General features: G+C 48.6%; 2 protein-coding genes across 2 annotated transcripts in view; one reads left to right on the top strand and one right to left on the bottom strand.

Moving 5' to 3' along the window:
* The window catches only part of tbcd (tubulin folding cofactor D), a 32,767-nt gene extending 10,419 nt beyond the window's left edge, over positions 1 to 22,348 (bottom strand). The window contains exons 1-29 of the mRNA XM_056576654.1: positions 21,793 to 22,348; positions 21,647 to 21,697; positions 21,461 to 21,558; positions 21,267 to 21,368; positions 20,750 to 20,896; positions 20,273 to 20,328; positions 18,912 to 19,044; positions 17,913 to 17,958; positions 17,351 to 17,483; positions 16,723 to 16,868; positions 16,550 to 16,610; positions 16,324 to 16,398; positions 15,887 to 15,981; positions 10,674 to 10,830; positions 6,920 to 6,977; positions 6,789 to 6,818; positions 6,330 to 6,415; positions 5,681 to 5,761; positions 5,462 to 5,532; positions 5,215 to 5,332; positions 3,977 to 4,037; positions 3,394 to 3,416; positions 3,255 to 3,286; positions 3,029 to 3,091; positions 2,848 to 2,924; positions 2,551 to 2,632; positions 2,080 to 2,198; positions 1,795 to 1,886; positions 703 to 843 (exon numbers count right to left, since the gene is read on the bottom strand). Coding sequence (XP_056432629.1) covers positions 703 to 843; positions 1,795 to 1,886; positions 2,080 to 2,198; positions 2,551 to 2,632; positions 2,848 to 2,924; positions 3,029 to 3,091; positions 3,255 to 3,286; positions 3,394 to 3,416; positions 3,977 to 4,037; positions 5,215 to 5,332; positions 5,462 to 5,532; positions 5,681 to 5,761; positions 6,330 to 6,415; positions 6,789 to 6,818; positions 6,920 to 6,977; positions 10,674 to 10,830; positions 15,887 to 15,981; positions 16,324 to 16,398; positions 16,550 to 16,610; positions 16,723 to 16,868; positions 17,351 to 17,483; positions 17,913 to 17,958; positions 18,912 to 19,044; positions 20,273 to 20,328; positions 20,750 to 20,896; positions 21,267 to 21,368; positions 21,461 to 21,558; positions 21,647 to 21,697; positions 21,793 to 21,976 — 2,618 coding nt within the window. The 5' untranslated portion in view covers positions 21,977 to 22,348. The remainder of the gene's footprint in view (positions 1 to 702; positions 844 to 1,794; positions 1,887 to 2,079; positions 2,199 to 2,550; positions 2,633 to 2,847; positions 2,925 to 3,028; positions 3,092 to 3,254; positions 3,287 to 3,393; positions 3,417 to 3,976; positions 4,038 to 5,214; positions 5,333 to 5,461; positions 5,533 to 5,680; positions 5,762 to 6,329; positions 6,416 to 6,788; positions 6,819 to 6,919; positions 6,978 to 10,673; positions 10,831 to 15,886; positions 15,982 to 16,323; positions 16,399 to 16,549; positions 16,611 to 16,722; positions 16,869 to 17,350; positions 17,484 to 17,912; positions 17,959 to 18,911; positions 19,045 to 20,272; positions 20,329 to 20,749; positions 20,897 to 21,266; positions 21,369 to 21,460; positions 21,559 to 21,646; positions 21,698 to 21,792) is intronic.
* On the top strand, positions 11,611 to 15,855 carry znf750 (zinc finger protein 750). Its single transcript, XM_056576731.1, has 3 exons — positions 11,611 to 11,979; positions 13,399 to 14,656; positions 14,769 to 15,855. Exons 2-3 carry the CDS (start codon positions 13,413 to 13,415, stop codon positions 15,424 to 15,426), a joined length of 1,902 nt encoding a protein of 633 aa, XP_056432706.1. The 5' UTR covers positions 11,611 to 11,979; positions 13,399 to 13,412; the 3' UTR covers positions 15,427 to 15,855.
* Positions 22,349 to 22,377: the final 29 nt, after the last annotated feature.

The raw sequence follows: 22,377 nt of genomic DNA on the forward strand, positions 1-22,377 counted from the left end.
TCCCCTCCCCGACCGCTCCTCCCTGGGCCCGCCGCCGGGAGTGCTCGGTACCCGTTGACAGCGCCAGATGGCCCGCCGGGCGCCTTATGTTTATGTGAAACGCTAAACAACACTCCTTCTGGTTCAGAGTGTGGTGAGCCACGCCCGGCCAGTTATTGCAACAGTTGAGTAATCTGCTGAAAAACTCAAACAGGTGGGAACAGGTGGAAACAGGTGCACGACGGCGAGGCGCACAGGTGTAGAGGAATTCCTCAGGGAGGGGGAGGGGGGGATAGAGGAGACAGGTGGAGGGGGGAGGGGGGGAAACCTCTGCATCAGGAAGGTTTCACAAAAGCCAAGAACGAAAATCAACGAGAACGAAAATCGATCTTGTCGCTGGTGCAAGACGTTAACCGATTTGGAACATTGGCAAACTACAAAGAGGAGAAAATGTAACACAGGTGTTCACAACATGGCTTCTGCAGTGGCAAGGCTGGCGACAAATGACCCGCCAGGTGACATTCCTCGCGTGCAGGTAAAGGGTGCCTGGAGGCCACCCATGGGACAGGGGCGAAGACGTCTGTGTCCCCAGGCGGAGGGAGGGAGCGATACACACCCAGATGCACATTCCCTGGCCCTGAGGCCACAGCGCTGGGCGACAGAATGTGCATTCGCCCCTGGATGGATTGTGTGTCTTTGTGTCTGTGTGACGGTCTATCTTACCAGGACCCCACGTCGCCCCTGCTGTCGGTGGTGTAGTCCCCCATGCTGTGGAGCAGGGGCCGGTAGACCTGCCCTATGTTCCCAGAGCAGATGACCGAGTCCGGGGTACCCTGGGCAGAGACGCCCACCGTCACACACAGTCTGAGCGAGAGAGAGAGTGAGAGAGAGAGGGAGACAACACGAGAGAGAGTGAGAGAGAGAGGGAGACAACACGAGAGAGAGTGAGAGAGAGATGGAGACAACACGAGAGAGAGTGAGAGAGAGAGGGAGACAACACGAGAGAGAGTGAGCGAGAGAGGGAGACAACACGAGAGAGAGTGAGAGAGAGAGGGAGACAACACGAGAGAGTGAGCGAAAGAGGGAGACAACGAGAGAGAGAGAAAGAAAGAAAGAAAGAAAGAAATGGGGAATAGATTCAATAATAGGAAAGAAAGACAGAAAGAAAGAACGTCAATCCAATAGTTAGCTTTTCTCACAAACAAGTTGAAATGAATACGGGGGCTAGCAACAGGTGAACATGTCTTTCAGGTCCGGCAGGTAGGTGCAGCTGGCTGTTGATTCTAGTCCTTCAACCCACGCCCGAGCAAAGACCCATAATCCCTCCACACACCCCACCTGAGTGGGCAACGAGACGGCACGGGAACCAGGAGCCAGTGGGGTGGGGGGGGGGGTCAGCAAGATACAGGCTAGGAAGCAACAAGCCCCTGGCCTTAGTGATCCCAGAGACACGATGGCGCACGTCGTTTCAACCGCAGTATGGACGGTTTTCACCGAGACGTCATCGAACGGTCCACCCAGGTGTCGGTCTGCTCGTATGTAGCGGGGCACAGGTAGTAGACTTCACTAGTGACGATGAGTCTACTACCCTCGCCCTGGCCCATCGTAAAGGACCAGCCCTGAAACTCTGTGGAACGAGCGACACCCGTGTTGTACCTACGACGACGCCTCAATGAAAAGGGTCCATTGTTCTGAGCGAACAACGTCCCCTGAACAAGATGGCGGTGTATACAATATGGGGTGCATGGCTCGGTGCTTTCTAGTGCACGAGGTTAGCGTGAAGACGCCGGGTCCAAGGTGAGAGGTGGGACTCACTGAGCGATGGCTCTGACTGCATCCCTCCTCCCCTCGGTGAAGCTCACTTCCTTCTGGCCCGCCACACAGGCTCCCCCCAGGCTCTCCAGGATCTAACACACACACACACACACACACACACACACACACACACACACACACACACACACACACACACACACACACACACACACACACACACACACACACACACACACACACACACACACACACACCATGTTAAACTGTCGCATACACACACGCATCCTATTGACTCAGAGTGTAAACAAGAAGCTGTTAGCACACCTGCTGCAGTCTGGTGCGGGCCATGCACTTGGGCAGGCAGCCCAGGGCCAGTGCAGAGCTGCTGCGAGTCAGAACCTCTGGACTCTTCAGACCTGCCACGTACTGGGACACCAGGAGGTCTGAGGGGGTCACACACACACACACACACACACACACACACACACACACACACACACACACACACACACACACACACACACACACACACACACACACACACACACACACACACACACACACACACACACACACACACACACTTATCTTAGTCTGTGTCCTGTTGTCGGTGTGTTTGTTAGTACCTGGCTGCATCCTAATCTCCCATAGCGGGAGAATTACATTTGAATTGAGCTAACTCACGCTGGGATAAACACACACTCGCCTACGGACTTGAACACCAGCGGGTTATGGGGTTATGTGTCCTGCGTTGTGTGACCCCAGAGGGGGTGACGGGGGGGGGCTGGAGCTCACCCTGGATGCGGGGGTCCGCCTGGCCCGGTCTGACCTGGTAGTACTCCTCGCACAGCGCAGCCAGCGCACCGATGGCAGAGTCCTGCGCCGGGGAACAACGAAAGCCATTGTTGACGGATACATGAAGAACACACACGCTAGCAGCACTGTCTGTTTGTTCACCCCGACGACGGGGGACAGGGGACGGGGGAAGGGGGACGGGGGACGAGAGGAACCAGTTTATTTTATTTGCGCATCAAAAACAAGCGCGGGGGAGAACAATGGAACGTCTGTGGGACGCGGGAGTTCTGCGGTTACCCTGACGACATCTCTGGTACGGGACGACATGAGGTGAAGGCTCTTCAGGGTGTCGTCGATGAGCCACTGCCAGCCCTCTGGGGGAAACGAGCATCATCACAACGCTTTGAACACTAGGAACACAGCGAGACACCAGGCCGCATGCACCATGTGGTCCAGAACTAGTAGAAGGAGGACGTACCGATGACGGGGTCGTCTTTCAGAGGCATCTTGGAGAGGGACATCTTCTCTATCAGTGAGCACACTGAGAAGGAGAGGGGGCCATGTTGAGATAGTTAATAGTAGTTTTAGTGTTCAAAGGAATACGGTCCACCGTGACATTTCATTATGGCGAATCGAAACAACAGATCGCAAAGTCGCAAACGTTTTTTTGGATACGTCTAATGATTTGTTTATGCTCCACTTACTTGCAGGTCTCATGAGCTCACCGCTGAAGCTCCTATATGAAAATGAAACAGACCGTCGTTAATGATAAATAGAGAACAGAACGAGTAGCATCTGATGTTATTCTACACACGAGTATGACGACATTTGCTCTCAGATTACCTGTACTGCTTTTTGTCCAGAAGCTGGGAAAGGGAAAGAAACACATACACTTTACGTTTCATATGGATTGATTCGCCACACAGACTTTGGTCCGTCAGATCTCATAGATACACTACAAGATTACGAGATACTTTCAGCAGTCCAAGCACAGAGGTAAGCCGGAGATGCAGAGGATCATTCTTTGCAATCAATACATTCTTTATGTTTACAGCTGCCTTAAGGTAGAGTTATGGTTGGACGTCGACCCAACACAAGGGGGTTTACGAACCAATTACGACCTTGCGGACCCACCTTGCGTCCACCGCAAGTCCCTGACGTGCGGCCTTGAAATTTGTAAACTTTGTAAACTTGTAAACTTGTAAACTTTGTAAACTTGTAAACTTTGTAAACTAGGGATTGGTCCGCTAACGTTAACCCGACATAAACCCGACGCAGAACCAAATAGGTTCATGATTGCGTCGAAGTGGCTGCGTGGTCATTGCGTTGCGTCGGCGTCCAAGTCTAACCATAACTTTAGTCTGAGTATAGTGTTACTTTAGTGTAGTATAGTGGGGTAGATCGGCTTGTGATGCAGGATACTGACCGTCTTGTGGATGCCCTTAAAGCCCTCCACACATCCTGCTGGGATGACATCCGTCACAGGCCTGCAGGGAGACACACACGAAGGAATGACGCAGAAGGAGGAGGAGAGCGGAGTGGCGGCAGGGACCCAAGGACGGATTAACATGACCAGGGGCCCTGGACACAAACCAGCCATGGATCCCTACCAACACGCTAATACACGCACTAGCACAACGAATTTGGTCGCATATTATAACTCTTGCAATCCACAATCACACAGGAGAGAGAGAGCGAGGGCGAGAGAGAGAATCTAACCCCGCGGCTGTGGGCATGCATAGTTACAGCCGCTCATCTTAACGGCAGAACATGGAATCTGTCAGGTTCATATCATGACTTTAAAAGCACCTAATGACTTCCTTTAACGAATTAACGAGTTAAAAAATGTTGAGATGGACGGTATTTGTTGCACCAGGGCAGTATCTTTAGTGTCTTTTTCCTTCTTTCGTTTACGCTATGCCGACCAGCTTAGCGCACGTTTCTCCATTTCTCCATATATATATATATATATATATATATATATATATATTAGTGCTGTCAAGCGATTAAAATATTTAATCGCGATTAATCACATCCATGTCATAGTTAACTCACGATTCATCGAAAAAAAAAATCTATGCTAATATCCCTTGATTTCTTAGTCACATTGATTTCTCATTTTAATGCTCTTATCAACATGGAGAAGTGCATCGGCTTGCCTTGTGCAAATGTTTTTTTATCGATTACAACATTGGCATAAATACTGATCAAAACAGGACGATACAAAAAAAAAAGCCTATAGTGCAATTAAACAATGTACATGCTGCCTTGAACATAGAAGTCAGGCTACTGCTTCTTTTTTTTACATTCCGAACGTCCACAGCCTATCTGGAGGCCTTCCTCACCCCCTGGCTGATCCTTCACAACCACATAACCCCAACCCTAATAACCTAGTCTCATTGGACTGTACATTTCAATACAAGTGTCTGCAGACTGAATTACTCATAGCTTGTCACAGTCTCAGACCGTTTCAAGTTTTGCCCGTAAAAAGTGAAGGGCATTTCTAGGGAGCGGTACTAGGTCTGAACTCTGCGCAGCGGCATGAAGACTCAGAGTTCTGTGTTAGCACGATGCTAACACGCACGCACGCACGCAAGCGCGCACACGCACACGCACACACACACACACACACACACACACACTTAAAGCGAGCTGGGAGGCTACCTGTCGACGTCGGCGCCCAGCTTGTACAAGGCGTGGGTGATCTCTGCAAACGCCAAGATGGCGCCGTGGCGTCCGTGGAGGTCGCTGCTCGTCGTGCTTTGCAGGAGCTGAGGCAAAACTGAAACAGGACGGTGAGATTCAACAGGCAATCACGGACATCTCACATTTCCATTGCATGCATACAAGGGGTTTGGTGTACGGCTAAAATGAGGTGGTTGAATGCGGTGGTCAGGCCGCTGGGAGTCACCTGATGCCATGTATTCGGGGGCTTGAGGCGTCAGGTTGTGGAGGGCTTTGGTGGCCAAATCGCGGATTTCACTGGAAGACAACGTAATGAGCCACAACCATCACCGTACGTCCGGGGGCAAACATCCACCCAAACAACATGAGCAACACGGGTTCTATTTTGTTTTGAGTAGCGACTGAGAGGCGAAGTTCATGATGAGAGGATGAAGGAAGACCTTACTCGTTCCAGTGGTTGATCTTCATGGCGATCAGGTGGTCTATCATGGCTTGGGTGTACTCTGGGAAACTGGCGATGTAGACGCTAGGGGAAAAGAAAAAGAAGCGACGTCACGGAGATCTGTATCTTATACGGTCAATTCACTACCAGAGCTGCACAATGACACACCCTACCACTGACAATCACACCTGGTTCATACCAGACTACGAAACTCCATGGGCCCTTTTTTTGGAACCAGCCCAACTCAAGACATTGGTGTATAATAAGCGCTTCCTTTGTTATTTCTATTTGACTACCATGATCGACTTCAGGCTATGTCACCAGTTGTAGCCCAAGGCTAGTAAAGTCTTTGCAGTCGTACTTGTGGCGCTGTCGCGTTGAAACGTTAAGGACAAGTTCTGAAAGGTCCTCAGAAGGAGGAGGGGGGAGGAGGGGTTCGGGGCGTGGTCTTCTTTTGATATGTACGCGGGCGACAAGCGGCCAGCGGTGTCATTTTGAAGATATTTGCATACCAGAAGGACTGTATAGCATCAAATTCAATGCATCCTTTCTGCTGAAGTACCTCCTTAACAACTCGGGTGTTTGGAATTATGAATGCATGTTTATTATAAGGGCATGCCACGACACAAAGGACATGGTACCCAGGTCTTACCTAATTGTGAGATAGCAGTTGCTGATGTTCCCGACCGCAAAGTAATCCGCGGTGGTTACAATGTCGATCCCGTGCGGGAACGTGCCCTGTGGAAGGTGCAGTGTTTAACCAGCCAGGGACAATGGGAACCATTTCAGTGTGTCAGACCATCAGGGCTAGCGTTACTATTAGCACCTCGTAGCTAGCATTACTCATTGATGTGCAGAGGCTCAAAGGATGATTGGGGAACGTTTGCCAAGCTTAGAAGCTTAGACATTTACGGCCTGAAAGCCCTGCCGGCAGACTGGGTGCACTAGTATCGTCTGACTGGTCTTCTTGGAGGCTATTGTCTAGCTTCCAAGGGCTATGGCCAAGATTGCAAGTTGGAGCAAGAAGTCGAATTTCGAGAGGCAGAAATATAGTCATCGGCGGTTTCATTGGTGTTTTTGGAGGAATTGAAAGGAAACCGGCTTCACAAACCTGTCTGCCGACATTCTCCTGGAACGCCGCCTGGAACGAAAAAAAATAAATTAATTAAGTTTTACGAGTAAAAATAAAGAGTTGTTGACGTTTGATGGGAGTTTTGATCTTATCCTGAGCTGCACACTTACCGACGCGGCCCTGCGACAGTTGACGCTGCGATCAAACACCGTGGTGATCAGCAGCGCGCTGCGGAGGGGGGGAGCAAGAGAGGGAGGGAGGGAGATGTTCACAACCGACCGCACGATATAACAAGATGGTTCAATTCAAGAACAAGTCACAGTCATTACAGGGCTTTATTCAGCAGGTGCACTGAAGGCATACTGCTTTACCGTTATGGGTGATTACTGATTGGGTGGGATACATCGAGACAGACATGTACAAGCAGGACGAGTTGTCCGCGACGGCTTTATAAATTGGATTTTTAGGTTCTCAAAATGGGTTTTTGACTGAAATTAGCAGTGAAATACAGTCATGTAAGAACATGAACGTGACGCATATCCCCTATGGTATTTTTGCCAAAGGCTTTACGCATATTTTTCTCGTTTTGCAAATGCGTATGCACACCCAAGACACCCATTTACATTTGTATACTTTTACCTTCACATCATTAATGACACGATGGTAGTTAGGCCTCTTGCTCAAGCTGCCTTCAGGTAGTCAACCTACGTTAAAAACCATCATTGATGCTCAACATTTGCAAACCAACCCCCCCTTACCCCTTCAAAATTCGAGTACAGTTGCTTATAATAAAGCAACGCTTCACATGTTCACAGGCCTTTTGCATTGCTATTCATCTATGTACACACACTATATGTAGGCCTGTGTCAACACAGTCACACATCGTTTACACGCCACAGGCATGTTTGCCACATGCTAAGATGTGGACCTAAAGCTGGCCACTTTTATTCCCAACAACTCGTGGCCTGGAGGTGCGGAAAAACAAAAGCAACCCTGATTGTTCTCTGGAGAGAGAGGGCTTGAGAACGGCATGACTCCGTGTCAGACCTATATCGTCACGCAACCCCCCGGACACATACTGTGCGTGTGTGCGTGCGCGCGCGCGCGCGTGCGTGCGTGCGTGCGTGCGTGCGTGCGTGTGTGTGTATACTTAGTTGCTACACCAAGTGCGTGCCCACACACACACACACACACACAAACGGGGAGAGAAAACGAGTTTCTGTTTTCACCTGGAACACAATTTTCACTTGAGAGAAATGGCTTATTTGCAAAAGTGCTTTTGGGAGAGAGAAATAGAGACAGAGGAGATAAAGACAGACACACACACAGAGGGAGAGACAGAGAGACAAATGAAGACAAACACACACAGACATAGACAGAGAGAGAAGGAGAGAGAGGGTGACACAGAGAGTGACACAGAGAGGGAGAGAGCTACTCAGAGAGACAGATATAGAGAGAGAGAGACACAGAGAGAGATGCCATGTCATCAGAGACACGATGCACGCAACAAAAAAAAGGGGAGCAGGACCTGGCTTGCCTGAGTCGCGCTGCCAAGCGGCGACCGAAACCGCCGTCGACAGGCGAAACCTGGCGGGGCCGGGAGCCTGGGAATGGCAGGGTGCTGCCGCCCCGCTACAGCGAGGACGCTCATAATGGCAGTCTCCAGGCTCCCAACCGACACACAGGCTGAGCTGGTCGGCACAGTCCCTGGCCGCAGGTCCAAACACGCCGCCGCCGCGCACGGAGCAGCAGGAGGCAAACCGTCGGCCGTGACAAAGTGGTGCGCGACGTGTGCACCAGTTGCGCAACACCGCTGTGTGTGTGTGTGTGTCTCTCTCTCTCTGTGAGTGTTTGTGTCCGTGCGTGTCTGTGTGTGCGTGTGTGTGTCTCTGTGTGTGTGTGTGTGTGTGTTTTTGTGTGTGTGTGTGTGTGTGACTCTGTGTGTTTGTCTCTCTGTCTGTGTGTGTGTGTGTGGCTCTGAATGTGTGCGTGTGTGTGTCTGTGTCTGTCCGTGTGTCTGTGTGTTGGAGGAATGTTGAATAATGCTGAAGCACCCGTGTGTGTGTGTGTGTGTGTGAGTGTGTGTCTGTGTCTCTCTCTGTGAGTGTTTGTGTGTCTCTGTGTATGTGTGTCTCTGTCTCTGTGTGTGTGTGTGTGTCTCTGTGTGTCACTTTCTCTCTGTGAGTGTGTGTTTTTGTGTGTGTGTGTGTGTCTGTGTCTGTCTGTGTCTCTCTGTCTGTCTGTGTGTGTGTGTGTGTGTGTGTGTGTGTGTGTGTGTGTGTGTGTGTGTGTGTGTGTGTGTGTGTGTGTGTGTGTGTGTGTGTGTGTGTGTGTGTGTGTGTGTGTGTGTGTGTGTGTGTGTGTGTGGGTCTCTGAATGTGTGTGTGTGTGTGTGTGTGTGTGTGTGTGTGTGTGTGTGTGTGTGTGTGTGTGTGTGTGTGTGTGTGTGTGTGTGTGTGTGTGTGTCTGTCTGTGTCTCTCTGTCTGTCTGTTTGTCTCTGTGTGTGTGTGTGTGTGTGTGTGTGTGTGTGTGTGTCTGTCTGTGTCTGTCTGTCTGTCTGTTTGTCTCTGTGTGTGTGTGTGTGTGTGTGTGTGTGTGTGTGTGTGTGTGTGTGTGTGTGTGTGTGTGTGTCTCTGAATGTGTGTGTGTGTGTGTGTGTGTGTGTGTGTGTGTGTGTGTGTGTGTGTGTGTGTGTGTGTGTGTGTGTATCTGTGTGTTGGAGGACTGTTGAATAATGCTGAAGCACAACTTCACTTCACACAAGATCCACTGCTTTAGCTCTCAGTCAGACAGACTGCGGCGTGAGGTGGTTTCACATCATATTTGTATCAAACATTGACCTATAATGAACTGATACTGACCCAACCCTGATGTTTATCATTTGCATGCCTGTTGCACGGTTGACCATAATGTGTTCCTAAACGGGTCGCAGATTTACATTTGAGGCACATTTGAAGAGTAATGATGATCTATTTAAAATAATAACTAACACATACGAGTTGAGCATTCATTCCAAACAACATCCGATTGTATTTTCATCGCCTGTGGTTGTTATTTTTGAGTAAACCTATGTACTCATATTTATGCATGGCCTGTTTTGCAAGTTGAATTTTTGATGCACAGCAGACATTATCACTGTACCAAAAAATAATAACAATAATCAGAAAATTATAATAACTGAAAACACATAATAAAAAAATAAGTAAACACTATATAAATCTGAAAAATAAAATGAAGTGTGAGGATAAACAGGGTCATCAAGTGCTTTGATTTTCATTCTTTCAAAAACACATTCTTAGCATTCACAATGATAATGGTGTGCGGTATTGTAAGCGTATCTGCCAAATACTATTCGGTTAGATAACCGAAAAGTGTAAACGCCAGACACGTCTTGAAAGTATCGTCAACTATACGAGTCGGGGGTTGTTGCATTCAACTTCAAGTAACACCATCATGAATCACTGCTGATGTCAGGTCATGTCACTGATGGGAGATAACAGGAAGGTGACAGAAGAATCATCCCTACGCACTCAAATTCTTTGGAATGATCCAAAGAGTGCCCGTGTGTGCATGCGTCACACCAACTCATGTGTGTTTGGTAAATGGACTGCATTCATATAGCGCTTTTTTGTAACCAGTGGCCACCGAAAGTACTTAGAAACATTTTACTTTCACACATTCATTCACACATTCACACACCAACAGCGGTGTCAGCCATACAAGGCGACAGACAGCTCGTTAGGAGCACTTAGGGTTAGGTGCCTTGCTCAGGGACACCTCGACACTCAGCTAGGAGGAGCCGGGGATTCGAACTAGCAACCTTGCGATTACCAGCCAACCCGCTCTACCTCCTGAGCTACTGCCGCCCCCGATTGCTGCTGTGGTTCATACGGGGATGCGATGGAGGTAGGACGGAGAGTCACCTGGCGATCTGAGAGACGAAGGGAGTCAGCTCGGGAGGCTCGTAGGCCCGGGCGAAGGCCCAGCACACGTAGCAGGCGGCGTCACGCACGTTGGACCCCACGCTGCAGGCGCCCCTCTTCTCGTCATAGGTCAGGGCCTTCAGGATCAGGGGCACCACTGGGGAGACCAAACAGCGGCGGTTAGGGAGCGCGGGCCGATGATTCGTTCTTCATAAGCTAGTGGACTAGAATGGGATTTTTCTCAAGGTGGATGGAGTTTTAGCTGGGGAATGGATGGAAGGGTCAACAAAAAAAAACTCGCAAAAAACATTGGATTTAAAATGTATTCTAGTATGTGGATTAATTGATATTCAAGATGATGTTCAAAAATGGCAAATGAATGAAGCGCAATTATTAAATAATCAAAGAACATCTCAAATACAGGGCTTATGGCTTCCACACATTAGTGTTATATTCGTATAAAGAAAATCAGTGAAAAACTGAAAGAAAAACATTTATTGCTAATAAATGCTAAGATTATCACTAATGTGTTTTCAGATTATCACTACTACGTACATTTACCGCATAGTGAAAAAACTAAGAAGGTCAAATACACAACTTGCAAAAGAAGAAGGAAAACATGCTTCGACATGTTTTGTTGACCTCACTTGATAGATAATGTGATCATCATTATCTCGGAACATTTCAGCATTAAAAAAAAACTTTTTCATGATACATAATTTCTCTACGATTATTATTATCCACATTTCAGATGCAGGAAAGACAACGTGAACATAAACATTATCTAGGATGTGCTAAAGAGCAGAACAGGTGCCGCTGAACTCGATTTGTAACTCCTCAACAAACTGTTAGTGTGAGTGCGAGCAGGGGCAAGCCAGTCCCACCCCTTTGATTCCTATGAAGGGCATGATCATCATGATAAGCAAGGGGGAGGCTATGGGAGAGAGTGAGAGAGAGAGAGAGAGAGACAGAGACTTTTGCCCAACATGTAAATTGTGGCTTGGGGCTTGACTAATATCAGGTGCATCAATGATGCCTGAGGGCCCTGCTGTTTGGACTTAGGGCCCGCCTCTTTCTGAGGCAACACCTTAGACCGAGGAACTCGGCACACAATTAACCATCACCCAGCGGAGCGGAGACACAAACACCTACAAACACACACACACACCAACAGGCGTAATCACCCCGGACTCCGTCAGATATACCACATAACATTGTTTATGGAGACTATCCCTGGCTGCTGATCTTGGAGAACTTCTCTGGAGGGTAACGCATCGGGAGAATTCTCACCGCACCAGCCCGGCAGGTAAGACCATTTACTTTCGCCTTAACGGAATCAATGTTTCACCTGGGAGACAGAATACTCACTCGCTTACACCCGTTTTAACGCCCACACACAACCAGTCAAAGACTTGGCCAGGGTATTTATGTTCCAAGTCTAACCCGTGCACCTGCTACCTTGGGAATATTATCTGTTGCTTGTCATGTTCGAGAGCCAGACACAGAAGACACTGTATTTTTGTTTTTCGAACAGCTTTCAATCTGTAGTTTAATTGTTATATTTGAAGGATGATATTTTTGTTTCGTTTTAAAGTAGGTCTGAATTAAAAACACATTCTATACGAGGAGAATCTTTAAAACACACAGGCATTCTACCGCGTGTCCTTTTCTCAGGAAGGGAGTGGTTTGGGACAGAAACCAGAGCGACAACTTCTTGCGACAGCGTCTGACAAGCAGGTTCCTCAGTGCAGCAGCTGAAACGCCTAACTCACAGCCATAGGCAACGCTTCAATTCAAAAGCTAATGCAGATGTGTCACGAGTAACAGCTCATGCAAATGCGCTACAATCTAGGGGCGCTCCCGATGGTCCAGGGGTTCTTACACAAACACCGACCGGAGCATCCTAGGGTCTTTCCCTATGCGGGAAAAAAAAAAGTATGTTGGGAAAGTATTTCCCAACTTTGGGAATTTTTTAGCCCCGGCTCGGATACGTTGAGCTCATCGGATGATGGAGGCTAGTCGAACACATCCCGCAGCTGTAGTCATGGGAAACAGGTGTCGGCTGCTTCCCACGCCGACAGCAGCAAGTGCAGCAGGACGTCAGCAGAGCAGCAGCGAGTCCGTACATGACCTCGAGCTCTCCCTGCGTCAGCCCCTGCTCCGCCAGCCTGCCCGGTAGGCCATGCCTGACGTTGAGGCCGAGGCAACGGGGTGACAAATACATGGGCGGTGATACACCCAGACGGACGTGTCATGACACCTGCTGCAACGGCAACGATCAAACCCGGCTACAAATCGGGGCCACCCGTATACCGATGCCCATGACCACATGGGTTGTTTGCATACCGTCTTAACAGTGCTTTCCTATCTGACTGTTTTCCTACGATTGATGCCCAAAAAAACCACATAGCAGTTGTGGAATAGATTAGCCCCGAGGGTGCAGGAATTGTGCAGTTAGGGATTTTGTCATCGTGGCAATTAACCATGCACACTGAACAAATAAGCAGCAATGGTTGGCCTCTCGCCACTAAACCAGTCGGACAACTCTACTGTGATATTCCTACAGAGGAGTCGAAGCATATAGAATGTGCCATGCATCTCTCTTTTTTGATATCAACATCAGTCTATGTTTGCTGTAGTAGACGCGCTCTTTGTGAAAAGATAAAAGACAATGTCGCCATAAACCCACAAATGCTTCAACCCCATCCACCCCTTGTCATTTCAGTGAACCCGACGAACATGGAAGTCGCCTTGGAGCGCAAGCCCAAGAGGCCCCACTACATTCCCCGGCCGCCAGGAAAGCCCTTCAAATACCAGTGTTTCCAGTGTCCCTTCACCTGCAACGAGAAGTCCCATCTCTTCAACCACATGAAGTACAACCTGTGCAAAAACTCCATCTCCCTGTTGTCCCAAAAGGGAGGCCAGGCGCCGCGGCAGGCCAAGCCCTTGATCAAAGACACGCCTCCCGCCCCCGCGTCTCCCAAGGACAGCCCTCCCGCCCAGCCTAAGGCGGGACCCGGTGGTCCTGAACAACAGGAATCCAAGGCGGACGAACTCGGCAATGGGGATGACAACGAGGAGGTAGACGTCGGCTGCAACAGCCCGATCCGGAAGGACGGCCCCGAGATCCCGACGGCGGAGAAGGAGAAAGACGAGAACAAAGAGGCCAACGCGCCGACACGCCCATCCGCCTTCTCGCCCGTCACGCCTAAACGAGAGAGTCCAGAGGCGCTCGCCTCGCCTGTGCAGCGGCAGCCGTCTGAGGAGCAGGCGGTGCCGCCTCACAGCAACCGCGCCTTTCCGTGGAGTCCTATCTCAGCGCCCATCCCCTTCAAGTCGTTCCCCTCGCCCATTGTTCCTCAGTATCCGTCGTACCTTCTCTCCGAGCACCCTCTGCTCTACTCCTCGTACTACCTTCCCGAGGGCCACGGGGCCGGGCCCCCCTCCTTCCGCTCTGACTTCCTGGAGCAGAGGCCCCTGGTTCCGCAGGCCGTCCCCCAGACGCCCCCCTCGCTGTTCCCCCAGTACCCGTTCTGCCCGTCGCTGCACCTGGGCCACTCTCTCCACTACAACCTGTACAGATCCCCCGAGCTCTCTGTGCCCCTACCTAGATCCAGATTCCTAGATCTGTATAACCCGGCCTTTGTGCCTAAGGGCTATGAGCTATACATGCACCAGCGTGACCCTCAGGGCAAGCCCGCCGAGGAGGACGCCGGCAGCCAGGAGCGGGGGGAGGACAAGGCCCCCAGGCTGAGTCCCGCGACCGGCTGTTCAGCCTCAGGGTCGCCCGACAGGCCGATCCCCTGCCACAACCTCCAGAGGGACGCCGAAGCTCCCCATTACACCGTCCTGGGGGAGCAACAACCCGACGCCGACCGACCACGGCAGACAGCGACGCCAGTGCAAACGCTGCGGGGCGATGCGAGCAAAGAGCACACCGAACAAGGCCTTCTCCAGTCGAGGCCTCTGCATGCAGACCAGAGGTAAATCCAGCCCATTTATTTCCATTAAGAACGACTGAACTGAACTGGGCTCAGCGATGTCAAAGCACTTTTTACAACACTTTGCCCTCTTCTATGTTTTCCCCTCTTTTAGATCAAATGAGAGCACCAGGTATTCATCCCAGTCCCTATCCGGGGAATACCACGGATCGCCGTCGGAGCGGGATTACGAAAAGGCTGGGCGGGAGCACAGCATGGCGCCTCTCAACCTCTCCACGAGGGCCCAAGAGAAGGACAGCGTGCCGTGCGACGAGCGCCCCGGCAGAGCCCTCGACGAGGATCTGCCCCTGAACCTGAGCCTCCGACCCTCGCTCTGCGGCCACGACCGGCCCGCCGCCCCCCGGCTGAGTCCCGACACAAACTCGGACGACGACGACGAGGAGGAGGAGGAGGAGGAGGAGCCAGGCGACCGTCAGAGGCAGACGGCGGCGCTGGCCCTCTGTCAGCTGGCCGGCGTCGGCGCCTCGTGCGGAATCGCCGCCATGATCAACGGCTCCTCACGCGGCGGCACCACCACCACCACCTCCGCCGCCATGATCAACGGCTCCGCGGGGAACTCGTCGACAGACGCTCCACTGAAGGGCTCTCCCTGTGCGACGGCGGCGGCGGGGAAGCCCAAGGCCGTGTGCAAGCAGGCCACAAAGGACAGGGGGTTGAAGAGGAAGCACTGCGCGCCGGCTGGGCAGAAGCCGCCGCCCGGACACCACAAATCGGCCAAAAAAGCGGCGAGGAGGAGGCCCCGTTGCAGCTAACGGCCGGTCTGCTCGCATCCCGTTAACTCTTGTCGACGTTCAACGTGGTGACAGTGACTATCGCCATGGCGACATGTTTATAAATCGATCAACCTTTTGACCACCCGAACAAATACTTCTTATGCACTGTGACCGGTTGGATGGGCTGTGACACGGACGGCTAGCCAGGTGGTCTATCGGCCACCGGCCAGGTGGTCTATCGGCCACCGTCCAGGTGGACCCCAGCACAAATGTCCCCAAATGCACTGAGTTCATGTTGAAGGTAGCAATATATGGGCAAAGTATATCTCATTAACAGAGGGGCCACACAAGCGTGGTGATGATACGAGTTGTATATATAAATCACTTTTAAGGATGTTATTGTTCTGCATGTTTGTCTGAAACGTTTATGGGGGTTTTGCATAGAGAAAAAATAAAACAGATTTTGAGTAAAAGATATGTGTTTTCTGTGTCGTTTTACCATTTGCTAGTCTGGAGGGCAACAATAAGCCCCTCCTGCCCAGCTCTGCCAACGCGAGGCAACCTCCATGCCATGCGTTGTCAGTCTCCTGAAAGCTGTAAAGCACACACACGCACACAGACACAGAGAGAAAAACCAACACAGACACACACAAGAACAGGCACACACAGACACACAGAGAAACCCACACAGACACAGACAAGAACAGGCACACACACACACACACGCACAACGGTCACACATACAGAAAAAACATAGACAGACAGACACAGACACACACACACACACACAATTATGACGCAAGTCAGTAAGTGACGACGGTATTGTTTGTGGTGAAGTGCTGAATAACATGAAGGAGGTGATTAACGCTGTGCACTCGAATATTTCAAACTAACAAGGCATGATGGGCTGTGGTGGAGAGCTGCTGGCGTTCTCACCTGAAGCAGGCGAGCACTGATTCTACCACCTCATCCGCCAGCTCCTTGGGCAGCCTGCCCGTCACCCTCCCGATGCTGAGGGTTAGAACAAACATGCCACACACATGAAGGACGTGGGACACGAGCAGGCGTCGCTTGAAGCCCGGCGCGTTAGGGAGAGGACTTCGGTGAAGGGTCATATTTCCCCTTCACATCACAACGTGAAGGGGAAAATACTTTGGCTTACCCTTTGGCGGCTGACCAGCGCACGATGGTTTCGGTGTCTTTCAATCCCACGAGTAGTTGCTCTGTTGAAAACAAAGTAGTTATAATGAAAAACATGGGCGGTTGGAACCGGACACGATTCATGCAATGATTAAAAATATGCAAAAAAAACAACGACGACGAGGCCAGACAGACCGATGACTGTCTCCACTTCCTCCGGGATATCGTAGTCCTCTTCCTGATCCCGCATCTCCACGTCGGGTGTCCCGGGGGTCTCGGAGCCTGGGGTGGACTGGGCCATGGAGAGGTTGGCTGCTAGGGAACGGCTTCCTCGTTGGTACCTTCAGAACACATGCTGTGAGCCTGGGAGTCTCCCGGGTTTAAGCAAGCCGCTGGATCGGTTGATAACCCCCATACGGATGATGTCTGATGTAATTTGATTAAAAACGTTGTTGTATTTTTGTGTCTTTTTGGGGACTTAAACACCTTGATGGCAAAAGGCGGATGGCAATAGAAAGATGTGCAGTTTGTAGTTGCGATGCTAAACTAAAATCATTATGAGGCTATTCACAAATTGGGATCCATTGTTTTTCTAAAATGTATCTAGTGTTGATATACCCTTCACAATAGAGATGCTGCTGTCATTCATATTGCAGTACTGATCATGTGATAGCAGTGACAGTGTTGTGCAAGTTCACACTTCACAAGAGCTAGATATAAGTTGAGTTCATGTGATAGTGACGGTAATGTGGGTTTACATATTGCATTAATCAATAGAAATGGGATTAATCCTCTCCCGCTAGAGGCAAGCCTTGCAGCTGACCTCCATTTTGCCAGCCGGGGCTTGAGGAAGGTGAGGCCCAGCCTCTGGATCAGTTTGACCCCCAGCTTCCGCAGCATCTCGTGGTTGCTCTCCAACAAGTGCTTCTGATCCAGACATTGCAGCACAGTAGGAGCTGGGAACCAACGCACACAGGAAGTGAGTACCTTCAAACCTGCCCACATCTTCTCTCTAGGTATAGTAAATATGTATCGTCTGACATTTAAAAAATATAAATATAAGGTTTCTATACAACAGGGCCAAATTGAAATATCAAAAAATGTAGCGGCAAGATAATTAAAATACCATTAAAGAGTAATTGCTTTTGATTGTAAAGAATACACGTTTTTTTTATGAAACTAAATGTTAATCTATAATGACTCCAATCACAATTACGAATAATTGTAATGCATTTTGGGTTGTTGGGGGCTAGTAATGCCGACTATTTTTGTTCCCTCGCCTGAGGTTGCGATGCATTCAAGGCCATGGAAACATAGCTTGTAAAAGAAGCAGTGAGTGCGGGGAGAGGCACTGTGTGTGCACAGGGCACCGAGCGGCCGCTCACCGTGCTGGAGGAAGTCATCTCGTTTCCCATGTTTGAAAAGCTGTGCCTAGGGACATGGATGATACCAACGAGTCCAATCAGTGACATTGCATGGGACAAACCATTGTGGCGGTGTGCCACTTAATCAAAAAGTTCAATAACCCCAGTAGCCGTAGGCTATTATTAGAAAAACAGCCACAAATATACACACGCACACGCGCCATCACATTGAATAATATAAGAATATGGCCACGTTTTTCGAGGCGTCGTGAAAACATAACAGTGCCTGGAGGTGCGTTGAAGCGCCCATTCCCCTCCGGGAATGTCCCCAAAAAAAGAACACAACTTGTGTTCCAGTAAGAATGTGGAGTAGAGCTTGGGCAGAAGGTTCGAAAACCGGTGGGCAGAGAGCGGCAAAAATCATGGGATTTTATTCATTTTCTATAAACTACTGACTCATTTCAGTACATGACAAAATGCCATATATTTTTATGTGGAAGAACATAGAAGACATAATGTATAAAACACTAAGAAGATTCAGGAATGTGAGAGAGTATGCAAGCATAAGCCCTGCAGGCCTGCTGTCTGAACACACAGAGCCAGTTTTGCCTGCCCCGGGCACAAAGATGGCTCCCAGTTTCAGCTCACAGACGTGATGCACTAGGAGACATGTAACACAAGTGTTGTTGTTTTTAGCTGGAATTAGGACTGCTAGTCATTTGTAGGAAGGGGTTGCGTGACGTAGATTATCTGGCTGTGAGTTGGAGTGAGATCGCGTCGTTAAAGGTGATCACGGGGCTGATTTAAATACCAAGAGAAAGGTTTGTATGACGAAACACCTAAGGCGATTATGTTTTATGGAATGGCCGATTGATTCGTATTGAATAAGCTTATTGGAACACAGAAAAACTTGAACTTGAAAAAAATACAACATATCGACAATTACCCTCTGCAGGAGATCTGCATGCCTTAACTGTAAAACATTATGCAAGCACACACTAATGCAACCAATGTCTTTACCAGAGACTGCAGAGTGCCGTCCATCACCACTAAGTCTATCATGAGTTTCTCATCGGCCTGCATGATGGTGGTGAGACTCCAGTCCAGAAAGTCTGCCAGGTGCTTCTTCTTCACATCGGGGCGTGTCATAAACCTGCACAGACACGAAAAAATCTGTGAGGGTTGCGGCAAGTGTCATGATTATTCACGACGTGAAATTACAAAATAGAGTATCAAGTGTCTCATTTTACTTTTGTGATAAGATGTGATTTGGACATTCTATTTGATGAACTTTAGTCATACCCAGGGGGGAACCTGGATTAGATACCTATGACCATTTGCCTGAAGAAGACCCAACAAGGTTGAAATGTTGCTTGATGGGAGCTTAAGCAGTGCTGCAGACATTACATTTCTTTCACTTGGATTCCTATACAGCCTTACGGAGACATGTACAATGCACCACATTTCAAGAGCTTCTTAATCATAGCTCAGTGTGCTCAGTGTGTAACATACCATGGCAATAGAGTAAAAAAAACAAAAAAACATTTGATGTTAGTGTTAAAACAGTAAGAACCTTAGAAAAATAACAGTGCTACCATGACCTACAAGAGTAGGATCTACATGTTGGGACGTTTTAACAGTGGCTTGGGTGGGGGACTCTGAGCCAAAGGGTACTACTGGGTTCGATCCCTCCCATGTCATCCTAAGCATACGTGTAGATGTCCCAGAGCAAGATGCCCAAACCCTACAGCTGTACCCAAAGGCACTGTATCAGCACTGACTGTCACTTTGGATTAAAGCATATGACTAAATAGTTACAGTAATGGATGACGAGTGGGATAACATCCTGATTCATCCAAACATAAGACGCTAGCCAGATGTATCAGCCAGCCTGTCAAAGGCTGGAGAGTGGAGAGTGGACGTCATTGTTTTTGAAATTATAAGTCTGCCGGGGGCAACAAGTGTGCAAACACACACATACACACAAAGCTGCAGATGAAGATTCACTGACTGGATTCGGAAGAAGAACAACCTCAAGTCTTTTCTCATACTTTTTTTAATTGGTAAATAATTATATAATGATAGGATAAAATAATGAAAATGAACTAATAAATAAGAAGTTGATTCAAATAAGTAATTATACACCATGACGTCATCCCACTGTGCCATCTACTGGTTAGAAAAATTAAGTACAAGTTGGACCTCCATTAAGCCCTTATAAGCTAGTAATAAAAATGCCTTAACTCTATAGAATAAATGATTGTGTAGTCATCTATGGTTAAACACAAAACTCCTGAATATGCTAAACCTTGCTTTTACTTTGGTTAATATAATACCAGACTTAACATCTATAGCATTGCAGTGTGCAACTGCGCACTTACTTTGAAACCAATACAGCGGCAGCATATCGGCAAGAATCAGTGACCGTCAGGTATGTCTGCAAAAAAACAATAATGGTATATGTAAGGGATAATGCCCGACGAGGTGTCCATTATCAGGAATTAATGGACGACACGGAGGCATGAACCGTCCGACATTTTTTGAGACAGGCTGATGCGATACGCCAGCTAGCGCATTAATTGAGAACGGTGAACAGACAATTTGACTGGAACTACTTCGCAGGTGTCCGTATATCAGGAGTTAATGCACACCCTGCAGCCAATCAGAATCGAGCATTCCCCAGACCGTGGTATAAGTTATTATGACAAGCGTGTAGGTAATTAAAATACTGCAAGCCTACAATGTGCAGTCTGGGTATCCACCACAGAATTCCAGACCAAGAATCAGAGTCAGTGAAGGAACCCTAGAACAACGTGTAATAGTATACAAACCCACCGTATTATATGATCAAATCATACCTTCACAATAGCCAGGATGCGGTCCATGGTGGGCTCTCTGGCCTGTCCACTGACTGAGTCCAGGTGGCCATCAAGCCGCGAAAGGTCAAAGGGTATGAGGCAGGTCATCGACAGCCACAACAGCAGCATGTAGCGGGTTTCCCAAATCTGTGAAAAGTAAGGGGTAAGGACTCACAGCAATCCTATCAAGCAATTCCACAGGCTATAGTATTACATATTTTGATTCTCAATGCATTGAATAGAAGATAAATAATACATAAAAGGATTCCAAGAAACCATAGAGGAATCATGCAGTTTTGGTATGAATAATATTCAAGAATGGAATTACTATAGAATCAGACACCGAGTTGAACGTTGAGGTATCAACGTAAGAAAGCAATAAAATAAACCATGAATCATCTGTCCAATAAAGGGAGTTGGCAGATCATAACAAAGTCACACATTCATTTTTAAGTGGAGTTACGGCTTTAATAACTGTTAATTTTGCCATAGTCAAGTAGAATTGATCCAAACTCACCTCAGGGTCTTTGGGATTCTGCCTGGTCAACAGGTCCAGAACTGGATGGACATCAACAACCTCATGAGGAAAGAGCTGCATGAAGATTTTGTACCCTCTCACCTAGACACACAAAGAATTGGCATTGACTTGTATAGCAGGCAATGCACAAAAGGAATACATGCTCGATATTGAATGGATTCGATTTGTCTGACCTTAGAGATGATGTAGAGAAACTTGAAGCCCAAATGAAGCAGTGAAGGGGGAGACTCTTCATTTCTTGCTATGTCTAATAGCATGTTCATCATCCATTCTATAAAGAAAAAACAGTACAATCAGACTAAAAGAGAGAATAGTTCAATAACATTTAGACAATGTATCAATGCAAGGTCTATTCTCACCAAGATGTGGATCCAGAAGATGAGGCTGCTCCTGGTATCTGTCCATTATGACTGTAAAAGATCATTTGAATGTTGTTATGGGATGTCCCGTTTCCACCGATTATATAGCACATGGATGGGTGCACATATCACTACGATAATCTCACCTAAGAATTTCTCCGTCGCCACCTCTTTGGTCGCAGCATTTTCACTGATCTCAGGGAGGCTGGCAATCAAAGCGCGGATCTCATCACTCTCACTAAATCCACCCAAGACACTACATTTGACCACCAGGTCGGGTTCGCCCCCATCATCGCCGCTGGTTTCGTTCTTCCCCACCGTCAATGTCATTTTTGCTTGATTTCTGCCTATAAACGTGTCGCTGTATCTGCACAAATTGGACCTGTCAACATCAGTGTTATTAGCACTGTGGCTAGCACTAGGACAGATTCTACTCTTGCACTATTAAGTTAAGTTGGCCAACATGTGAGTGGGTACGGATGTGCTCGTTTAAACGAAATTCCGAATGCTGTGGAAAAACTATCGCGATAGTCGTTTTAGTTTATCCTGAAATCTGTTTTCCTGAATAACTGATGTACTGTACCATTTGGTTTCTAGGATGAGATGGGTAGGTAGGTATCCACCCAGTACGGTAGGCGATAAGGTTCAAGAAAATAGCTTCGTAAAACGTCTTCTTGTTCTTCTTCTTCTTCTTGGGGTTTTACGGCGGGTGGCATCCACATCTTGGTGCA

Source organism: Gadus chalcogrammus, chromosome 2 (assembly GCF_026213295.1).
Source record: "Gadus chalcogrammus isolate NIFS_2021 chromosome 2, NIFS_Gcha_1.0, whole genome shotgun sequence".
Lineage (NCBI taxonomy): Eukaryota > Metazoa > Chordata > Actinopteri > Gadiformes > Gadidae > Gadus > Gadus chalcogrammus.

Coding starts and splice junctions, on each gene's coding strand:
- znf750 (XM_056576731.1), top strand. CDS start 13,413: ATGGAAGTCGCCTTGGAGCGCAAGCCCAAGAGGCCCCACTACATTCCC. Junction 14,657..14,768: donor CCTCTGCATGCAGACCAGAG/GTAAATCCAGCC, acceptor CCCCTCTTTTAG/ATCAAATGAGAGCACCAGGT.